The following is a 17,870-nucleotide window of genomic DNA, read 5'->3' on the forward strand; positions in this document are numbered from 1 at the left end:
AGGAGTCAGTCCAGTGACTTCAGCGCTGACCCCCTGGCCTCTAACTGTCAACAAGGCTTCGACCTTTTGTTGCTGTAAAACTGTGTGCAGTAAAAAGTGCCCTTGTTTGGGGATAAGGCCATGCGACATTCTTTGCGCATGTGGTGGGCGATGTGGTACCGACAGTGACGATTCAGACGAAGATTAGCGGGATTTTTTTCGTACGTTGGGGGAAAACCGTTGGGATGCGCGGGAACTGTATTTTGACAGGCTTTACTTGTATTTTTACTCAATTAATTTCAACCCAATAGTATTTTTATACAAGTATTCTAATAAAAATACAAGTATTTTTATATAGATGTACAGTACTTCAAGAAAATCAGAGCTTATAGCAAATTAAATAGTATATAGCAACTAAAGTTGAAACACGATGACCAAGTCAACACTACCGTTAGACTCGGCGTCAAAATTTAGCATATAAACATGTCTCGCTGTACCATTTAAAAAAAAATAGGCCTACAAATAAGTAATTAGCCTATAACAAACGAACTTAATATTGGGTTGAAAATTAACGTTGATATTTGGAATCCACGCTAAATTCTAGCGTAGAATATTGTGACATATGACTTTTTGGCAAAGATACATTTTCGCATACATTTTTGGCTTATACTTAAAAAAAAATTCTGTGCAGCTTCAACAAACAGCTGGAGCTTGGAAATGTTCGGCAATGTGAAGCTCAATATCCAAGGTAAATTCTGGTAAAAGATGAAAAATCCTAAAAATATATTAAGATACGAAATACGTGCTTTACCTTGAAATAAAGATTTGAATTTTGAGATTTTCAGGGAAAATTATTAAATATTAGCCTATAGCTCCGGGACTATACAAGGTATCGGAAAAAAACAAACATTTTCTAAGAGACGACCATATTAGGAATAATATGAGATGCCATGCAACTAAATTGGAGTGGTACAACCTTAAAAAAAAAAAATAAACAGTATGTACACATTTTATAGGCCAAAAAAGGGTGTTTTTTGGATTTTAGAAGGTCAAGCCGTCACCTCCAGCTTTGCCACCACCCATATTCAGATTCAGCGTGGTCGATATAGTCGGAAACTATTGTCAAACTGACTGTGTCCTTTTGATCACCTAGTTGTCACATTATAGAGGTCTGGCGCCCAAGCTACTACAAAACTTGATTGACTCTTTAGTACGAAATTTTAAGTTATCTCTGTTGAAGTTATCTTTGTGAAGTTATATCTGTGAAGGATTATCTCTGTGAAGCTATCTCTGTGAAGGAATAGCGCTATTAAAAGTCAGCAATAACTGTCAGTTTTGTACCTAAAATCAGGTTCCCTTTCACTGCAGAGACCTTTTAGTTACAAGTTCCACCATTCCCTCTTTCCTCTTTATTATTTTCAAACCGATGAAGCCAACCAACATGTCGTGTTCGAATGCTACCTCCTCAATTATGTGTTCTTGCATTTCTCCAAAGAGGAAAAAATTCTGATTGATGATTGAGATCCTGAAAAAGTCACTAATTTTGTCAAATTCCAGTTGATACAATCCTGATTATATTTACAGTGTGCCACATCAATTTACCTTATCGGATTAACCCATCTAACTGAGAAGTCACCATCACATCAATACAATCTTCAGCGTATAACCATCAATAAATAAATTAGACCCAAACAAGCATAAATTACAATACACAGCCGAGACAGACTCAAAATGAGCAAAAATTAATATGAGAAGGGCTGACATCCCCATGCCTTTTCCAGACCAGAAAATGATTCGTACTTTACTGAAAAACAACAAATAAATGCGGATCTAAAGTTTAATATACATATACTGATATTTATTCCTTAAAGTTTTAATAATTCTTGATTTATTAAAGTTAAGAAATTGAAAACATTTAAAATGTATTATTTTTTAATAACGTGGAAATTATGTTCTGGTCTTCAGAAGGCATGGGGGTGCCAGTGCTACTCATATTAATTTCTGGTCGTTTTGTGTTTGACTCGGTTATTTACTGCAACTTCTGTTTCTTTCGGATTTCATTTATTTATTGATGGTGATTTGTGGTGTTTTTACGCTTAGAAGATTATTTCACTTTATTTCTGCTCATTTTTGGCTTAATGAAGCTCTTTCTGAAAAACATATTTGCGGGAAAAGTTTTTAAAATTAATTTTTAAGGAGACAGCAGAGAATAGGGCTGGGCACAATCTTGTCTGAAGAGATGGTATTACAGTATAGTATGGCACAGGGATGTGTGCCGAGCCCCCTATTGTCTTCTGTATGCATTAATGATCTAAAAGGATTGTTATCCTTTTTTCTCGATTGGTGTGTCCCGGATTTTAGAATAGTACCGTTTGGTTAATTGTAGAGGATGAGCGTAAAATTAATTAAAGTCCCCAATGGAAATTAGTTTTATAACTGTTGATTAGAAATTCAGAAAGGGGAAGGATGAGTGAATCATTATTTTCCTGAAGACCTGTATCCGTTGTTGGAGTCAGTGTTGCCAGGTTGGGCTATTTCCCGCCAATTGGGCTATAAAATTTTCAGCTTTGTAGGACAAGCTTCTAAAAACCCGATGGGCAGGTTTTTTGCTATAATATTTGAAATACTGCTTCATTTGGGCTGTAAATTGAATTCGCTTGAAACAAAAAAAAAAAAAAATCATGTTTGAAAATTTTACCTATTTGGTCATTTACCTTCTTTGTAGATTTGGAACACAATATAAACATATGTGTCTTGACTGGGGTTATCTCCTTCTAATTTTTGGGTACCCCACCCCATATCTTCATCACCATTCCTTGAAAATAAAAGTATGTAAAACGTTATAATAACGCTATAATAGGGTTATAATAGCGTTCGCTATTTTTGGGCTACTTTGGGCTAGTGATTGCTCCTGTTTGGGGTATACGTTATGCTAAAAACCTGGCAACACTGGTTGGAGTGGGTTTTTGGCTCGTCCCAAACACGTTCCATGCGTCGGGATCTATTTTGAAAATGAGCGGCAATATTTACTTTGTGTTGTTAGTACAGTGGTGTTTTATTAGCTGGGAGACCACCGAAAATGCGAAAATCAGATATGATAAAAACCTGTTAGTCTGCAACACGCGAGACAGATACCCGGTAGTTCCTATGAAACGCTGAATAAAACAGGGGTACTAAAATAAAACAAAACAGGATAAAAATATAATAGTCTATGACCAAAATTATAAAATCTACAAACCTATCCTGATCTGGAATAGGTTACGTTTGTTGATTTGGCATCTTTTTCAGTCCTTGGCAAATCCCGAAAATTTATCATTGCAGACTAATAGGTTTTTATCTATCTCGTTTGGTCACCCAGCTAATAGAATAGAACAGTACCGTTAGTACTGTATGAAGATGTAGCCGTTGTATTTTATGAGAGCCTTTTGTTTATAAAAATAATAATAAAATATTCTCATTTTAAAAGTAAGTTTAACATAGATAGCCGACTTTCATTAAGGAATCAGGTAATTCCCCCCCCCCTCCCTGCACATCTCTAACCAGGAGAAAAAACGTAATACAAGACGCTCCTATCATTCATCTATGCAATAACTTATTTCAGAGGAGGGGTTACTTTATCAGAGGAGAAAAATTAAAACAAGATATTCGATTAAATCTGTAAATTATATAAAATTGTAGGGAACAACGCAAAAAATCGTAAGCTTTTGATAAATTGAATAAGGGCAGGTCCACACCCCCTTCCTGCGTATGTTCCAGATCGAAATATACATTTTAGGCTTGGGGAGGGAGGATTGTGAAAAACAGAGTTCCTGTGAGGCAAAAAATTTAATACTTACAAGACCAGCCTTGTGACTGATATCTTCATATTGATCAAGTTTACAAGCCACTCAAATGCGCGTGCATACAGAATTCGACTAAGAGACTCCCGCGATGCATAGGATTCAGCAAGAGTTTGCTTGTTACAAAGTGGTTCACCCTGCACAGTTACGCAGTAGTTTAATAAGACCCACTCCAGTTTCTTTGCATCGACTTCGAGTAGTGTAGCAACTGCAAAATAAACATTGTCACAACATTCCTTAAATTCAGCATTTCACACTCACACCGTTCTCAAAAAACTCTTCACTTTTCACATAGAAAAATAGTCTTACGTATATCACCAAATACGTCAGATGAGAAGTTCTCATCTGACGTATTTGGTTCTCATCTCATTGAGAACGCAAAGACAAATACGTCAGATGAGAAGTTCTCATCTGACGTATTTGGTTCTCATCTCATTGAGAACGCAAAGACAAAAACCGTACTCTACAAGAGATTAAAATCATCTTGGAGTCACCAAGAACGTTAAATAATATCGAAATAATGTTCAATTTCTTTTTACAGAAATCAAACAGACAATGTAACAGGAACCTTAGTTTAAACATATTACAATGTCTTACAACTAATTTAATGCATGTTACTCAATCCGTACTAAGCAATGCTGTGACCTTGTCTGTTTGATTTTCAAAAAGGGAACGTCGAAAATGTTCAACCCCATTAAAAAATTTCCTATGACTTCAAAGAAAAATAGACAATGTCAGCCGTGTCCCGTACAAAGCGGCGTTTCTGTAATCATCCACATGAATTGGGTAACATCCAATAGACTGTTTGTGTTACATTGTGCAATGTTTAAATTAAAGTTTATTTTTACATTGTCTTTTTTTCTTGAAAAAGGACGCCCAAATGCAATTTTGTTTTATCCGTAAGTAGTAAGGCCATAGGCACTTAAAACCCTACCCGCAAACCTACGCCTGAGGTAGCGGGTAGGTTTTCAAGTAATTGGGTTACCACGGTCATTTGCAAAGAGGTACCATTTCTATAGAAGCTATAGTAATTTGAAATATCATATGGAATTTGCTTGAATGTATACACTTTGCGTGCTCGCACATACCAAACAGGTTTTTCTGGTAGTCCTATTCTACAGGTCATTACACCTTTGCCAAGAGGAACGAGTATAACTTGATTGGTGATTAGGATTTGAATAAAAGGAATAGTTTTCTTTAAAATTCATATTAGTAAGAGACTTGAATTCAAATATAATAGTTTATTTGCAAGGATATTATTGAAAAAAAAAAATTAGTTGTGCATTTACATTATTGGAGATTAATGATGTAACCCACAGCAGCAGCAGCAACGATATACGAGTACCTAATGTAGCTGTGAAAATAACTGCTGGCTGTAGACTATGTCTTGAATGAGACATTATGTATGCGAGATACGTGATATCATTAAGCAAGTTTAAGCAGGAGGAGCAACTATGTTTTGCTGGAAAAGTAAATATTCTCCATATAAATAAACTTCGGTCAGCATTAGATGTCCTATCGAAATATATTGATGAGAACAAAATGCATCAGTGAATATTATTATTGTAATTATGTTCAATAAAACTGTTTCTAAATCAATGATATTTTTTTCTATAGTAGACATGCCTATATTTCCTAGAGTAAAAAAAGAAATTATGTTTAGTCTGAAGTTGATCGTGTGATAGTTAGGACTAAAAAAAAAAAAAAAAAAAAAATGGATAGATTCGAGAAATAGCGAATCATGAGGAATCTAGTTCTTATGGAAAAACGTTTGATTCTAGATGATAATTTTCTAGGCTTGTCTATTCAAAGAAAGATATTTTCTCGAGGAATGCTTGTCGATATAATGAAAACTTATTCTCCATCATTAGACTATTGTATGAAGCTTCTACATCGTGGTCCAAATGCATTTACACAATTTATTGATATATTGATCACGACACGACAAAATGATATTGTGGATATTATTTTAAAAATTAGTTTATAAATTTATGACTTTTTTTCATAAGATAGATTGTTCTCAAGTATGACTTACTCCTCTCTCTCTCTCTCTCAGACAATTTTTTTTTTGTTGATAGCTCAGTTTCATTGTGGTAGTGAGAGCGACAACACATGACAAAATGTTCAATACATGTCCGTTATGTATGTACACACAGGGCAGCTGGTCATCATGTGAGAATTGCACAATGATTGAGGAGTATGATGAAAAGTGTAGATTATGCAACCCGTGTAAATTGCATAGCGGATATGCTATACAAATTAAAGGATGTAATTCCTGTCTTGAAGTGGTGTGTTACTCTTATCCTAGAGGCCATATATGCTCCAAGTGTCATTATAATAAATACATCCAATGGGAGAGTACATATCCCTGTATGATTGGAAGGAATACTACCCAGGATTGCAATTTAGTGCTACGAAATTGGTCTCTTCGTGGTGTCAGATTGTTCTTGGAGGAGTAAGCAGATCAACGATTCAACTGTTGGAACAACAAAAGAATATGGTTTCTACGTCATCGTTGTGAAGACAATGGGTGTTATGATTATAAGCCAGCTGATTTTTATTTGGCTGTGACGGAATATGATTCAACACTTGAGGACGCTGTTTGTGAAATTGCTTCAAATAAGCAAATTGAAACATGTGAATTCGATAGAATGAATGCAATTAGTATCATTGACTATACAAAGAGATATGACAAGAGTGAAGTTACACTCTACTGTAGAAAATGTGACCCTGACATTGCAGTACATCAGGATCAGTAGACTGTGAATTCAGATAATCTACCTGGGCTAGTCCTTGTCGACAAATACCTAGTAGTGGATGAGATCTAAAGGGTAAAAAAGTTGTTGTATGATGTATATAAATTTTTATTAATAATCAGTTCCACATAAATTTTTGGAACAGTTTATTATTAGGGCACTAAAATCAATATTAAATACACTTTTAAGTATATTCTCCACTAGAAAGTCGTTCAATTGAGGTAAGTCAACGTAGATGTTGAGAAATTGCTTGTAGGTGTAGCCACGACATCTGAACATGAAAAAGAGTAGTGCATGAAAGCCACATGTCTTAGTCGTTAAATCCTGTACTCTTCGTTGATTTTGAATAATGATTTTCCCACTGCTTTCAATAACGTTGCTGATGTATGGAGCGTAGAATTTATACGATAGGCCAAGAGGATAGAAAAAATCAATATTCATCGCTGTTTGAAAGATGCCGAGCCAATGACCAATCTTCAAAGTCGATGGGCTGTTATTAACAATGATGAGGATATTTTTAACACTTGGAATTTTTTCAATGAAGTCTGAAGGTATACAATAGGACTTGTACAGAGACATTTATAGATCCATACTAAATACGTTGACTATTTGGTTTGTGTTCATGGTGCTAGGTCTAGTAGAACAGTGCCGTCGGGCGTGATTTCCCAATAGGTTTCAAATTGACTCAGTGATATTAGCGTGATACTCTCAGTCAGAGCATTGGGAAATGTACACTCTAAACGTACATTCCCTGTTCGTACTATGGTCATATCCTGTGTGCCTGACAAATCCAAAACAATAACCCCATGATTTTTTGAAAACATTGAATCGGTTATTCCATTTTCAAATAGTTGAGAGTCATGATCTAGGGATGGCATGTTCAACTCGTACAGAGTTCTATAGGATTTTTTGTCAAATGATAGAGTGTACAGTGGAATACCATTCACTTTGCACACAAGGCTAGATAGATCAAAAAATTAAAATCGTGGAGGGATTCAGTCCAGGATCCAACGGAACTGCCACTCTTCACAAAGTCAAAAGCCAATTTTGATGTGATTTCTCCATTGATAAATGATGAATCTCTATAGCTACGAGAGCCGGTGGCAATGTGACGTTGATTGGTGATAGTATGGGGGACAAGAAGTTTAATGTTGTTACCATTTGCTCTTAGCTTTTCCACTGCCAATGCAACAGAGCTCATAACTTGTTTTTTTCGGACGTGGAGAATTGCCGATGAGATAATGACATTTGCATCGGGTGCTGCTGGAAGTGTTTCTCTCAAAATTAAATTTGATTGTGCCAGCTGTAGCTCTATGTCAATCTTGACATTGGGGGGTAGCCATTGGGATATATTGAATACCTCATGATTTAATTTCCCAACCAGATGATACACCTGAGTCACTGCAGTAGTCAACTCACCGTCAGTATCATCACCTGTTCGATGTTCATAGCCCAATGATTGTCCTCTCATCTCCTTGTAAGCTTTTGGCTTCATCATTCAAAAGTGTATATAGCTTGCATAGTTTTATAAATTATTTATAGTTGTGACAAAGGATTCGTAAATGAATAATTTAATTTTTGTGAATAAGCTGTGTAGGACAAATTTTTCGTAGGAGATAACGTCACTAGTATTTTGATACGCCTTATATTAATTTTTCCTCGCCATCACATTTAGTTCAATAAATTTTGACTCCAAGTAAATTAAATTACCTTCATTTAAAAATATCTCAAAGTGTACGTTCTATGAGAGATGCTGTTGAGGGTAAAATTGTTCATAGTAGACATACTTGAGACTGACATCAATATTTTCAGCATTAAATAATTTCAATGAGGAACTGATTGATGGATATGATTCCTTGTGGGGGAGATAAGTCATTTTAAGAGAAGAAATCCTTCTTTGATCTAACAATTTTTTTCTTTTTCTTATTCTTCTGTTGCTTATTGGACTTCGTTGTTTTATTTCTCAAAGTCATTGTTGATGTCATTTTCTTCCTGCCTGGGTGGAGACTGATGAGTGAATGACGTAAACGCATCCTTTTCAATCCCTCCCCATTTTGTCGAGATTTTAATTGTTCACCAACGGCTCTTGCTGAAGATCTAATATTTTCTTTAACACTCTCCTTGAAATTCTTTGCCGACCCCCAGTCCTGTAGTGTGGAGGAAGCAAAATTTGATGCAGCAGGTACAAGATATTTTCTGGCAAGGGGTAGTGCAGAACGAAATAGCCTAGCAAACCAGCTACCAAGACCATAGCCAGACATTGTAGTATTCCCCTTGTAGTAGTCCAATCCATTGCCTATTTGACATGGACTCAAAGCACCAACACAACAATCAATATCGGGACAGACAAATGGAATTCTTCTATTGTTCATTTTTTAGGTGATTGTACCGTCGTCGTTGACAATGGGTCGAAAATGACATGTAATCACTGCTAAGCCTTTTGAAATTGCTAGAAAATCACCTAATTCGGCTCTTAGTGTTAACTGACAGAGTTCCAAATAGGAAGTGTTTACGGGAATATACTGAAGATGCTTTATATTGTAGTGGTGAACATGTTCTTGGTTGGTTTTTCTCTCAAGAACTCGTAGGAGGGGAACATTTGAATTACCAACCCTAGATGTTTCCACAAATGAGGCGTAGAGAAATATACAAGTGTCCGTGGAGAAGTCATGTGGGTAGTCAGCAAAAATTAAATTAGTGTTTCCATCACTTCTACCATTGATTATATTGAGCTTAAAGCCAAGAACGTCCTTTAGGTTATCATTTAGAATAACCTTTTCATTGGCAATGGGTGAATTAATGTAGATCTTGCCCTCCTCCTTTGAATCGTTGAAATGAAAAGCTCCTTTTTTACGAGCAGAAATTCTTTTATTGATAGTACAACATAAATCATTCATACATGTGAGCTCCTCGTAAGGTAATTCAATATAAGGATAATCCATCCAATTGATTTTTTGAATTTGTTCTTGATCACCTAGTGGTGGCGGCCAATCATAGGGTCTAATTTTTATTTCATATTTACGATCCTTTCTCAGGATGTCATAAGTATTTTTGAGAATACAGTCGACAAGAGCCACTTCATATGCACCGTCAAATTTGACGGCGGGTGAGAGTTTTGTCCAAAAATCACTTGTCGCATTCAAGTCATTGTATAGAGGATCGGAAACGTTGGACATGAAAGTTACATAGAAATCATTGAGCATTGCCAATATCTTCAACACTAATCCAAGAATCAAAATCAGAGTTGTATGCTAACCACCGAACAAGTAACTATTTCTTACCCCTACGAGTACGTCTCTTTAATATCTTTTCAATTTGATAGATTTCACAAGAATTTTTAACTGTTTGTAGTTCATAGTCATAAAAGACGCCGAGAATCTCCTCATATTTGGTATCACGCAGGCGATAAGTTATCGGTTTAATTTCTAGGATTTCTGCCAATTTAAAAAGTTCTTTGGAACACAAGTAATTCTCCTTTTCAAAAACATTAGTTGTTCTATTAATTCTAACAGTATCACCAACATTGAATTTATTTTTCATCTTCTTGACAGCCGACAATTCATTGGAATACTGTTTAAGAAAGGTGTCAATTGTATCATGATCAGAATGATGAACTTCCGTTGGCGTAGAGTTGGACAAGGATCGATGAGGTCGTTGATTATAAATCAACATGATTTTATCAAGATCACGAATAAAAGCCGATTTATTTTTCAATGTACAATATCTTGAAATTAAAAGTCGAATAGTTCTTATCAATCGTTCGGCCAATGCAGCCTTTATAGGACTGTGACTAGGATAGAGCAGTGTACTATATTTCTCTAGTACTTTTGCAACATGGGGATTAACAAATTCACTACTGCTATCGGTTTGAATTTTTTTTATACATATCCCGTTGGAGAATACTTTCAATGGCCTGAGCAACTTCAGCACCTCTCTTTGATTGCAATAGAATTGCATATGCACAACGACAATAAACACTGATTGCAAGTATAATGTACTTGTACGGTGTATTGTGACGTCTTTGAAGCTCATCTAGAGTCAGGAGATTTGCTTGCATTATATGCAATGGGTAAAAGGCTTTAGTTTTTCGATATTGATTGGCACGAAGTCTATGATTTCTATGCAGAGTGTAACTTGATTCATTTTGTAGATAGTCTTGTACACTTTTAGTGCGAACACCAGTGACTTTGGAAAGAGTGGTGGGGGAACTTAAACTCCCCGCCTCACCAATATTTTCATAAACACCTTTCAGAACTTCAACCATTTTGAACGTAAACACGTTGTGTAACGACCGCTACCCTTTTGTATACTGACCGTTGGTGGTGACGCTGACTTGATACGTCTTCGCTTTTGTCTAGCTATCAGCGGTGTGCTAGTATTTTACAAAATTTATTTGAAATCTTCTTCTTCAAGTTAATTTTTTAATGTTGTCAATGTTGTTGTTGTTGTTGTTGATGATGATGACGATGATGCATTTTCATTTAATTTTTTTAGAATTTTTCTATTGCCAATAAGACTTTTGTAGAATTTTAATGTATTTAAAAAGTTGTATAGATGAGTGTCAAATGATAATATTCCTTTACGATTTGTAACCATATCATAGATTAAATCAAGTAGATTATAGCTCTTGCCCTGAATTATAATCCCTGCTCCATTGCTCTCAACTTGAATGTGATCACTTTCCAAGAGATAGGCTAGGAGTCGTTTTCATTGTTAACGATATTATTTGGGCCATAGAATTACAATATTAATTAAAAAAGAAAAAAAATAAAACATCTTTAATTTTGTTACAGCAGCACAATACTGAGGAGATTATTATTTTTTTGGATCAGCACCACCAGCAGTGGGCTTAGAGCGATAGGACTTGTGTTTGTCCACTCGGCGAAGTGCATCTTGAAGTAAAAGCAGTTTTTTATCATCCTCAATATTTTCATTGTCAAGGAATTTACTCAGATTGTTCTCAAAGTGTTTGAAGAGTAACAGAGCGAGTTCTGTAGGCGTCAATTAATAGTGTTTTGCCATTCTCTCTCTCTCTCTCTTTTAGAGAATACTGTCTACAATTCCGATAATTATTGGCAGTAAGAGTGTGAAAAATCTACCGCCCGCCTGAAGAAGTCGTTTCCTTTTAAAATTCTTTACTTTCTTTTTAGAGGCCCATGTACGTACAATGGAACGATGTTGCTTTGCCTGCTGCTTAACTACTTCTGGCACTTTAACATTACCCTCGATCAAATTTAAACAAAGTTCGGATATTAGATTAATGAAATCGTTGTCAAGACCGTGTTTGACTATTGCTTTCCTAAGCGGAGGTTTTGAAGTGCTTAGAACTGACAACAAATGTCTATTTTCATGTAGTTTCTTCAGTGTCATGATAACAACTAATAGATCATTTTATTGTTCACGGGGAGATATACTGTAATTTCATTGTCAAAAATATCTGTGACTACAGGCAGATCCTCGGGTGTATTTTGATTAGGATACTATAGTATGTAGCCTTAGGGTTTATTAGTTGCCTGATTGTATGCTGAGAGCATAAATTTGGGGGCTCCTGGGTAGATTTGTTTATTGAGAGTTATTAGCGAGCTGGAATCACGAACAACTCTGTAGATGATATAGTAGGAGCAGTTCAATGCAAGTATTTGCATACATTTGCTTTGATGCAAGAGGTTGTGTAGAACCAGAGTAACAAAAATCTGTTCATGTTGAGAGCGAACAGTGAACATTTGTAGAATTTCCTGTGACCATTGTTCAATAGATTCAGCCAGATCGTCAATGATCAACCAAGAGTTTGGTTCAATAATGCTGAAAACATCAAGTCCCTGTATGAATTGTATCTGCACCAACCCCATGGTGGTGGTGGCAATTGCTTTTATTTTATCATATGACTCCTGCCAAATACTATAGCAATAGTAGATTTTTTTTGGCTTTTCCACAAACATTTTATCACAATTTTTAATTATTTTAGTTAAGAGTGTTGTTTTGCCCGACATTGACGTTCCACACAGAAACGATCTGAATGGTGTTTTAAATTGATACATGTTCCCTTCAACAGTTCACCTGGACAACTAACTGTAGACTATGGCCGTCTAATGACTAAATAATTTCCCTATTACTACTACTACTCCGTTCAAGAATAATAACGAGAAGAAGAAGAATAAAGAATTATATTTTCTTTTATTATATACATAAAAAAAGGTGACAATACTTAAAAAAAAAAATACTACATTGAAAAAGACACATTAAACATCAATAAAAAAAATACACTTTTTTTTAAATTTATTTATAATAAAAAAAACAACAACATTTAAATAGCCACTAGAAAAAAAAAACACTTAAATAAACACACTTTTTTTTCTGTTTATTTATTTATAAAAAAATACAACATTTATTGGACTAATGTGCACACACACACACTTGTGAAATAATATCATACACTTTTACTTATAACATTTTAAATTTGGGGGTCCCCCCCCCCCCCCGGGGGGGGGGCCGAGGCTATGGGGGCGGGGGGGGGGGAGCGCCGGGCGCCGGGGGGCCCGCGGGGGCGGCCCCGGGCCGGGGCCAGAATTTAATACTGGAAATTGATCTGCCTTGCAAACACACACACACATTGAAAATTGATTGTGATAGAAAAAAAAAGAATTAAAAAAAAACCTAATTACCCAAAAAAAAAAAACCTCCCACCCAATTTATACTTTTTTTTTTAGTGAATTTAAGTTAATTTTTTTATACCGAGTTGTTTTCTTTAATCTGTAAATTCAACTCGGTATGAAATTAAATAATTACCGTGTGGTAGTACCTTAACACCATCATCAAGCACAAGGACTTCGTCCGATATGGCAGACATGGCGTCTTTCTCAACTCTAACTGTGTAGTTTTTAAATTGTAAAGAGTGAATCGCCTTGACTTTCGCCCTTGGCACTAAAATACGTTCCACACAGTTTTTATACACAATCATGTCGAAATTACTTTTTACAAAGTGTGTAGGTACCCCCTTGCAAAGTTGTTTGACATCCTTGCCGTGCGTTTCCACACAGTATACCTTCGGTCCAGGAAACACACCACTGGATATCAGATCACTACCCGTTTCAGATTTTAACATTAGCAATTGATTTGGGGCCTGACGTTTCACTAGCTCTGAGTAGAGGGATTCGTCCCAATTAGTGTAGTCCATACGGGAGCTAATATACTCACCATTTTCCAAATTATTCAATCGATTTTCAGTTTTGACTTTTAACAGGAGTGAATCAGTGTCTCCGTGGTACACTTGAACTTGTCCCTCAATCGGCCACTGTACCTTGCATACATTATAATAAAATGATAACATGAGTTTCTTGGATTTTTCAGTTATTGCACTTCCACCCGCAATATTTTTATTTAATACAATGTTTCTTTTTTTGCGATGTAGGAGAACCATATTGGAGTCAAAGATTGTGAACGATGTGAAGTTTGGATCCGCAATGATTCGAGCACAATCTATGGGGCTGGTTACAATGTCACATCGACTTCTGTGTCGTACGCTCTCGCACATTTTACCGAAAGCTGAGTTCAAAATGAGTTTATAGACTTCTTTTTCAACTTTCGTTTTCGCTTGTGAACGCTTACTGACAAAGGTGTCAATAAATATTTTCATGTAAGGCTTTTGATCAAATTGGAGGGCTCTATGAATCTTTGTGACCTTGAAACCATTGAACACCATCCATTTCAATAGCACGTGATGAACAACGATAGTCTGTGTCGGGTTGAGATCGGCAATGAGTTTTTGTTTTGAAGTTACCCAGTGCATACTCCCATCCTCTACTAAAGATAAATTATAGGGGCTCAGAGAGTCCCTACCCACAGGTCTATTTATGCACGGAAAAACAAAGTCTTTTAGCGAGTCATGGATTTCCATGGGTATTTCACCGTCAATTTCAAAAAACCATCCATGTGACCCATTCTCCTCAACACTGGCAATGTCGGGGAAATTCGAAGCACAGGGATTGTCAAGCCTTTTATAATTACCACACGGCAAACAGTAGTGAGACATTGCCGATGGGTAAAGAGAATTCATATCCAAAAAAACTGCGTCCGACTTTTCATCGGTGTGCTGTCCACTCGGATCAGTTTTCATGATACGATCCTCGTGAAAAACATACCCACCCCTCATTGATCTCTCAACAAACAGATGCTGATCCACATCGGCGATCAGAGCTATTTATTCTCTTCTGATTTTAAGTATAAAGTCCATCACCAAATGGGGAGTGGAAAAATAATAACCCAAATCTTACCCAAATTCCCCATAGATTTTATCCGTATTTTTGCACACACTATCCAGAAGAGTGAGTACGTCACTGGCCAAGTAAAGTTTACAATAATCCCACCCTCTTTTACATCCACCCTTTGCCCAAACCCTCTTAGAAAATTCTTAATCGCCAGCGGTGCACTCACTATCAGTAAGAGCATTTTAGGAGGCTTCAATGGGTGGTGGTGTCACATCATCTAGCATCGAGCCACAGTTTTTATAGTCATTTGGACGTATACCCTTTTAAGTTAATAAATAATACATTTCATAATCGGGGCCGCGCTGTTTGAGGAGGGGGAAGCTATCAAAATTGTCATCTTTCTGCACCTGAATCAATTGTCTTAAGGATTTGGAGAAGAAGCTGGAAGAGTCTAAAAAACGGATTTTATTCAGGCACGTGTTACCCTTGTCAACTGTTTTCCACATGAAATCTAGCAGCAGTAGCTTCTCCGATGAGTTGGGCATGATATTATATGAAAAAGAACCATCTATCCATGCGTCATCTACAACTCCTCCCTTGGCAATGCGGGCCAATGCCGGAAGAACAAACTTTAAGTCGTAATTGGAATTTTGCATAAAAACAGGTACGAAAAATTGTTTTCTAACGTTTAAATTGCATGACTGGTGTGATACCCCTCAAAAGTTACTCCCTCCCGATGTAATTTCCTGCCACACATGATCATGGTCGATCACCTTTCTCCTTCCCCCATTCCAAATACCATCATCAAATTTTCCCTTGCACACTCAACAAATTTTACGATTTTAAATGGCCATTATGTCATCTGGTGATAGGACCAGAGGATCGTTTGTATAACGAAGGTGCAAAAGAGCACTGTTTGCTGTTTTGACTAGACTGACCAATGCCGAGCGCATGCAGTCTTCGCCGTCACTCAACATCTCCACTACCTCCAACCCTTGCATTGTATTATTGGAATCTCGTTGCGCGTGAGCGTAAGAGACCCCTATGGCTTCATGTATTTTAAAACGATTTGAATTTGACGGAACGCACACGTCTCTGAGCTTAGCCTCGCAGTCCAAAAAGAACTTATTGCTCTGTAGGATTGTGATTTGAAATTTTTTAAAACGTAATATTACTCTATCTCTGCTTACCGTCTCCACAGCCTGGTATCCATGATGTTTACAGTGTTTCATGTGATACTTTAACTTTAAATCAGAGCGAAATCTCGAGAGGCATGTTGGACAGAAATAACACGCACCACATCGCGTTTGACCTTCACTTAGAAACCTTCTAATATTCGTAATTGCATTGAAATGACCAGTTTACTCAGAGTCCGTGGGTGGGGTGTATAGAAGCCACACCCAATGTTCTAGTGACTCAATTGAAGGAGCCCGCACTGGAAATAATACACCCTTCTTATCGGAACTGTGACCACCTTCAAATTTTGTTTCTTACTGTAACACCGTGACACCAATCTTTAAATGTGAATTAGTTCGCTCAAAATATCTACTCCTTTTAGTGTCACGGGATATTGACCATTTAAACAATTAAAATCTACTGTGGGGAACTTTGAACCCTCCCAACCATGAACTGCCATTTCGTTCAACTTCTTCCTTGTGGCATCTATTCTAAGAAGTCTGTATGCTGCAATTGAAAATGCATACTTGAAACACTGTAGCCGCGTATCGAAACAGATTCGTTGTCCCCCCCGCCACCCCTCTCAATCTGAATGATATTTTAATTCAATTGCCCTCCCTCCCCCATGCCCACCGCGGACAAAAAAATCCATTTTAAACCTAAAAATGTTAATATTTAAAATTTCAATAAACAAAACCACAGATCAACTACCCTCCTCGTGATAATTGTACCACATAATTTGAAGACGATGTTCCCAATTTAGAAAAATCACCCCATAATTTTAGAAATGCGGTTGTATTGTCAACATCTCTGAGTGCACGTATTTAAAATAAATATCAACTATTCTTTCATTTAAAAAAAATTTTTTTAGTGCTATTGATGCTTTTAAAATGACCCCCACCCCCCCCAGCCCCATGTGTTGTTCAAGAATAGCTCGAATCTTATCAGTATATGAATGTGTAATGGCCAGGGGATCTGTTATTATATCCCCCGACACGAGAGAGTTGAAAGGGTCACCGAATTTGGCGCTTTAGACCAATGTATGATGCAAGGCAGAGTTGGAGAGAAAAAAATCCGTAAGAGGGGATACTGTTGCTGTTGTATTACTACTTCTATCTATAGCATTAAGTGGAATGGTGGCAGGTGACAGAGAATTGTCAATAACACCACTCCCAGTCTGTTCAATCACATTGGGGGGATGTGGCATGAGGTCCCCTAGAACATATTCCAAGGTGTTTGGGGACAATTGGTCGAGCCAGCCTGTATTGTCCTCTGATGGAATTTCGTTATGAGGACCCGGTTCAGATTTACTTGTAACATCACCTAAATATTCACGCATGAAACTATCTGTCCACCCCGGATCCTCAAGCATGTCAATATCACACCTTAAGTCATCCAGGCTGGCCATTTCCCCAAAAACATCGTTAAAGAAGCCTCTGTCCCACTCCAAATTCTCTAGAACCAGTTTAGCTTCATCCCTGAACTCTGCTGGTGGTGACAGAATTGGTCCTGTAGATATAGTTGCTTCATCACTCAATGGTGTCGCTGGCGGTGCTATATTTTTAATCTGTAGAAAAAAAGTTTTATTTTTTATGTAAATTTTTTATAGTTAATAAACTTTGTCAATTTCTCATAGTCATTGTCACACTACCACCACCACCATCACCTGAACAATTAAAAGAAGAAGAAAAAAAGTTGCATTGCCTTATTTCTTTCATAACGTAAACTTAAAATGTTAAAAAATATATATATATTTTTTTTTTTTTTTTTTTATTTTTTTTTTTTAGTCAGGAAAATGTAGTCTTATTATTAGAAGGGTAAGTTAGAACAAGAAAATGATAAAAAAAACAACTAATGGTTTTATTCCAAAAAATTTTTTTTTAATAAAAATGCAAAATATGGGTCCAATTCAATTG

The 17,870-nt window shown here is 36.5% G+C and overlaps 1 protein-coding gene across 1 annotated transcript in view; it reads right to left on the bottom strand.

Moving 5' to 3' along the window:
- ninaC (STKc_myosinIII_N_like and MYSc_Myo21 domain-containing protein ninaC) overlaps window positions 1-17,870 on the bottom strand; it is a 386,065-nt gene that overhangs the window by 204,548 nt on the left and 163,647 nt on the right. The window contains exon 13 of the mRNA XM_089097735.1: window positions 3,816-4,026. Within this exon, the coding sequence (XP_088953861.1) occupies window positions 3,816-4,026 (211 nt within the window). The remainder of the gene's footprint in view (window positions 1-3,815; window positions 4,027-17,870) is intronic.

Source organism: Artemia sp. Qi Xiang Cuo, chromosome 12 (assembly GCF_049724085.1).
Source record: "Artemia sp. Qi Xiang Cuo chromosome 12, ASM4972408v1, whole genome shotgun sequence".
Taxonomy (NCBI): domain Eukaryota; kingdom Metazoa; phylum Arthropoda; class Branchiopoda; order Anostraca; family Artemiidae; genus Artemia; species Artemia sp. Qi Xiang Cuo.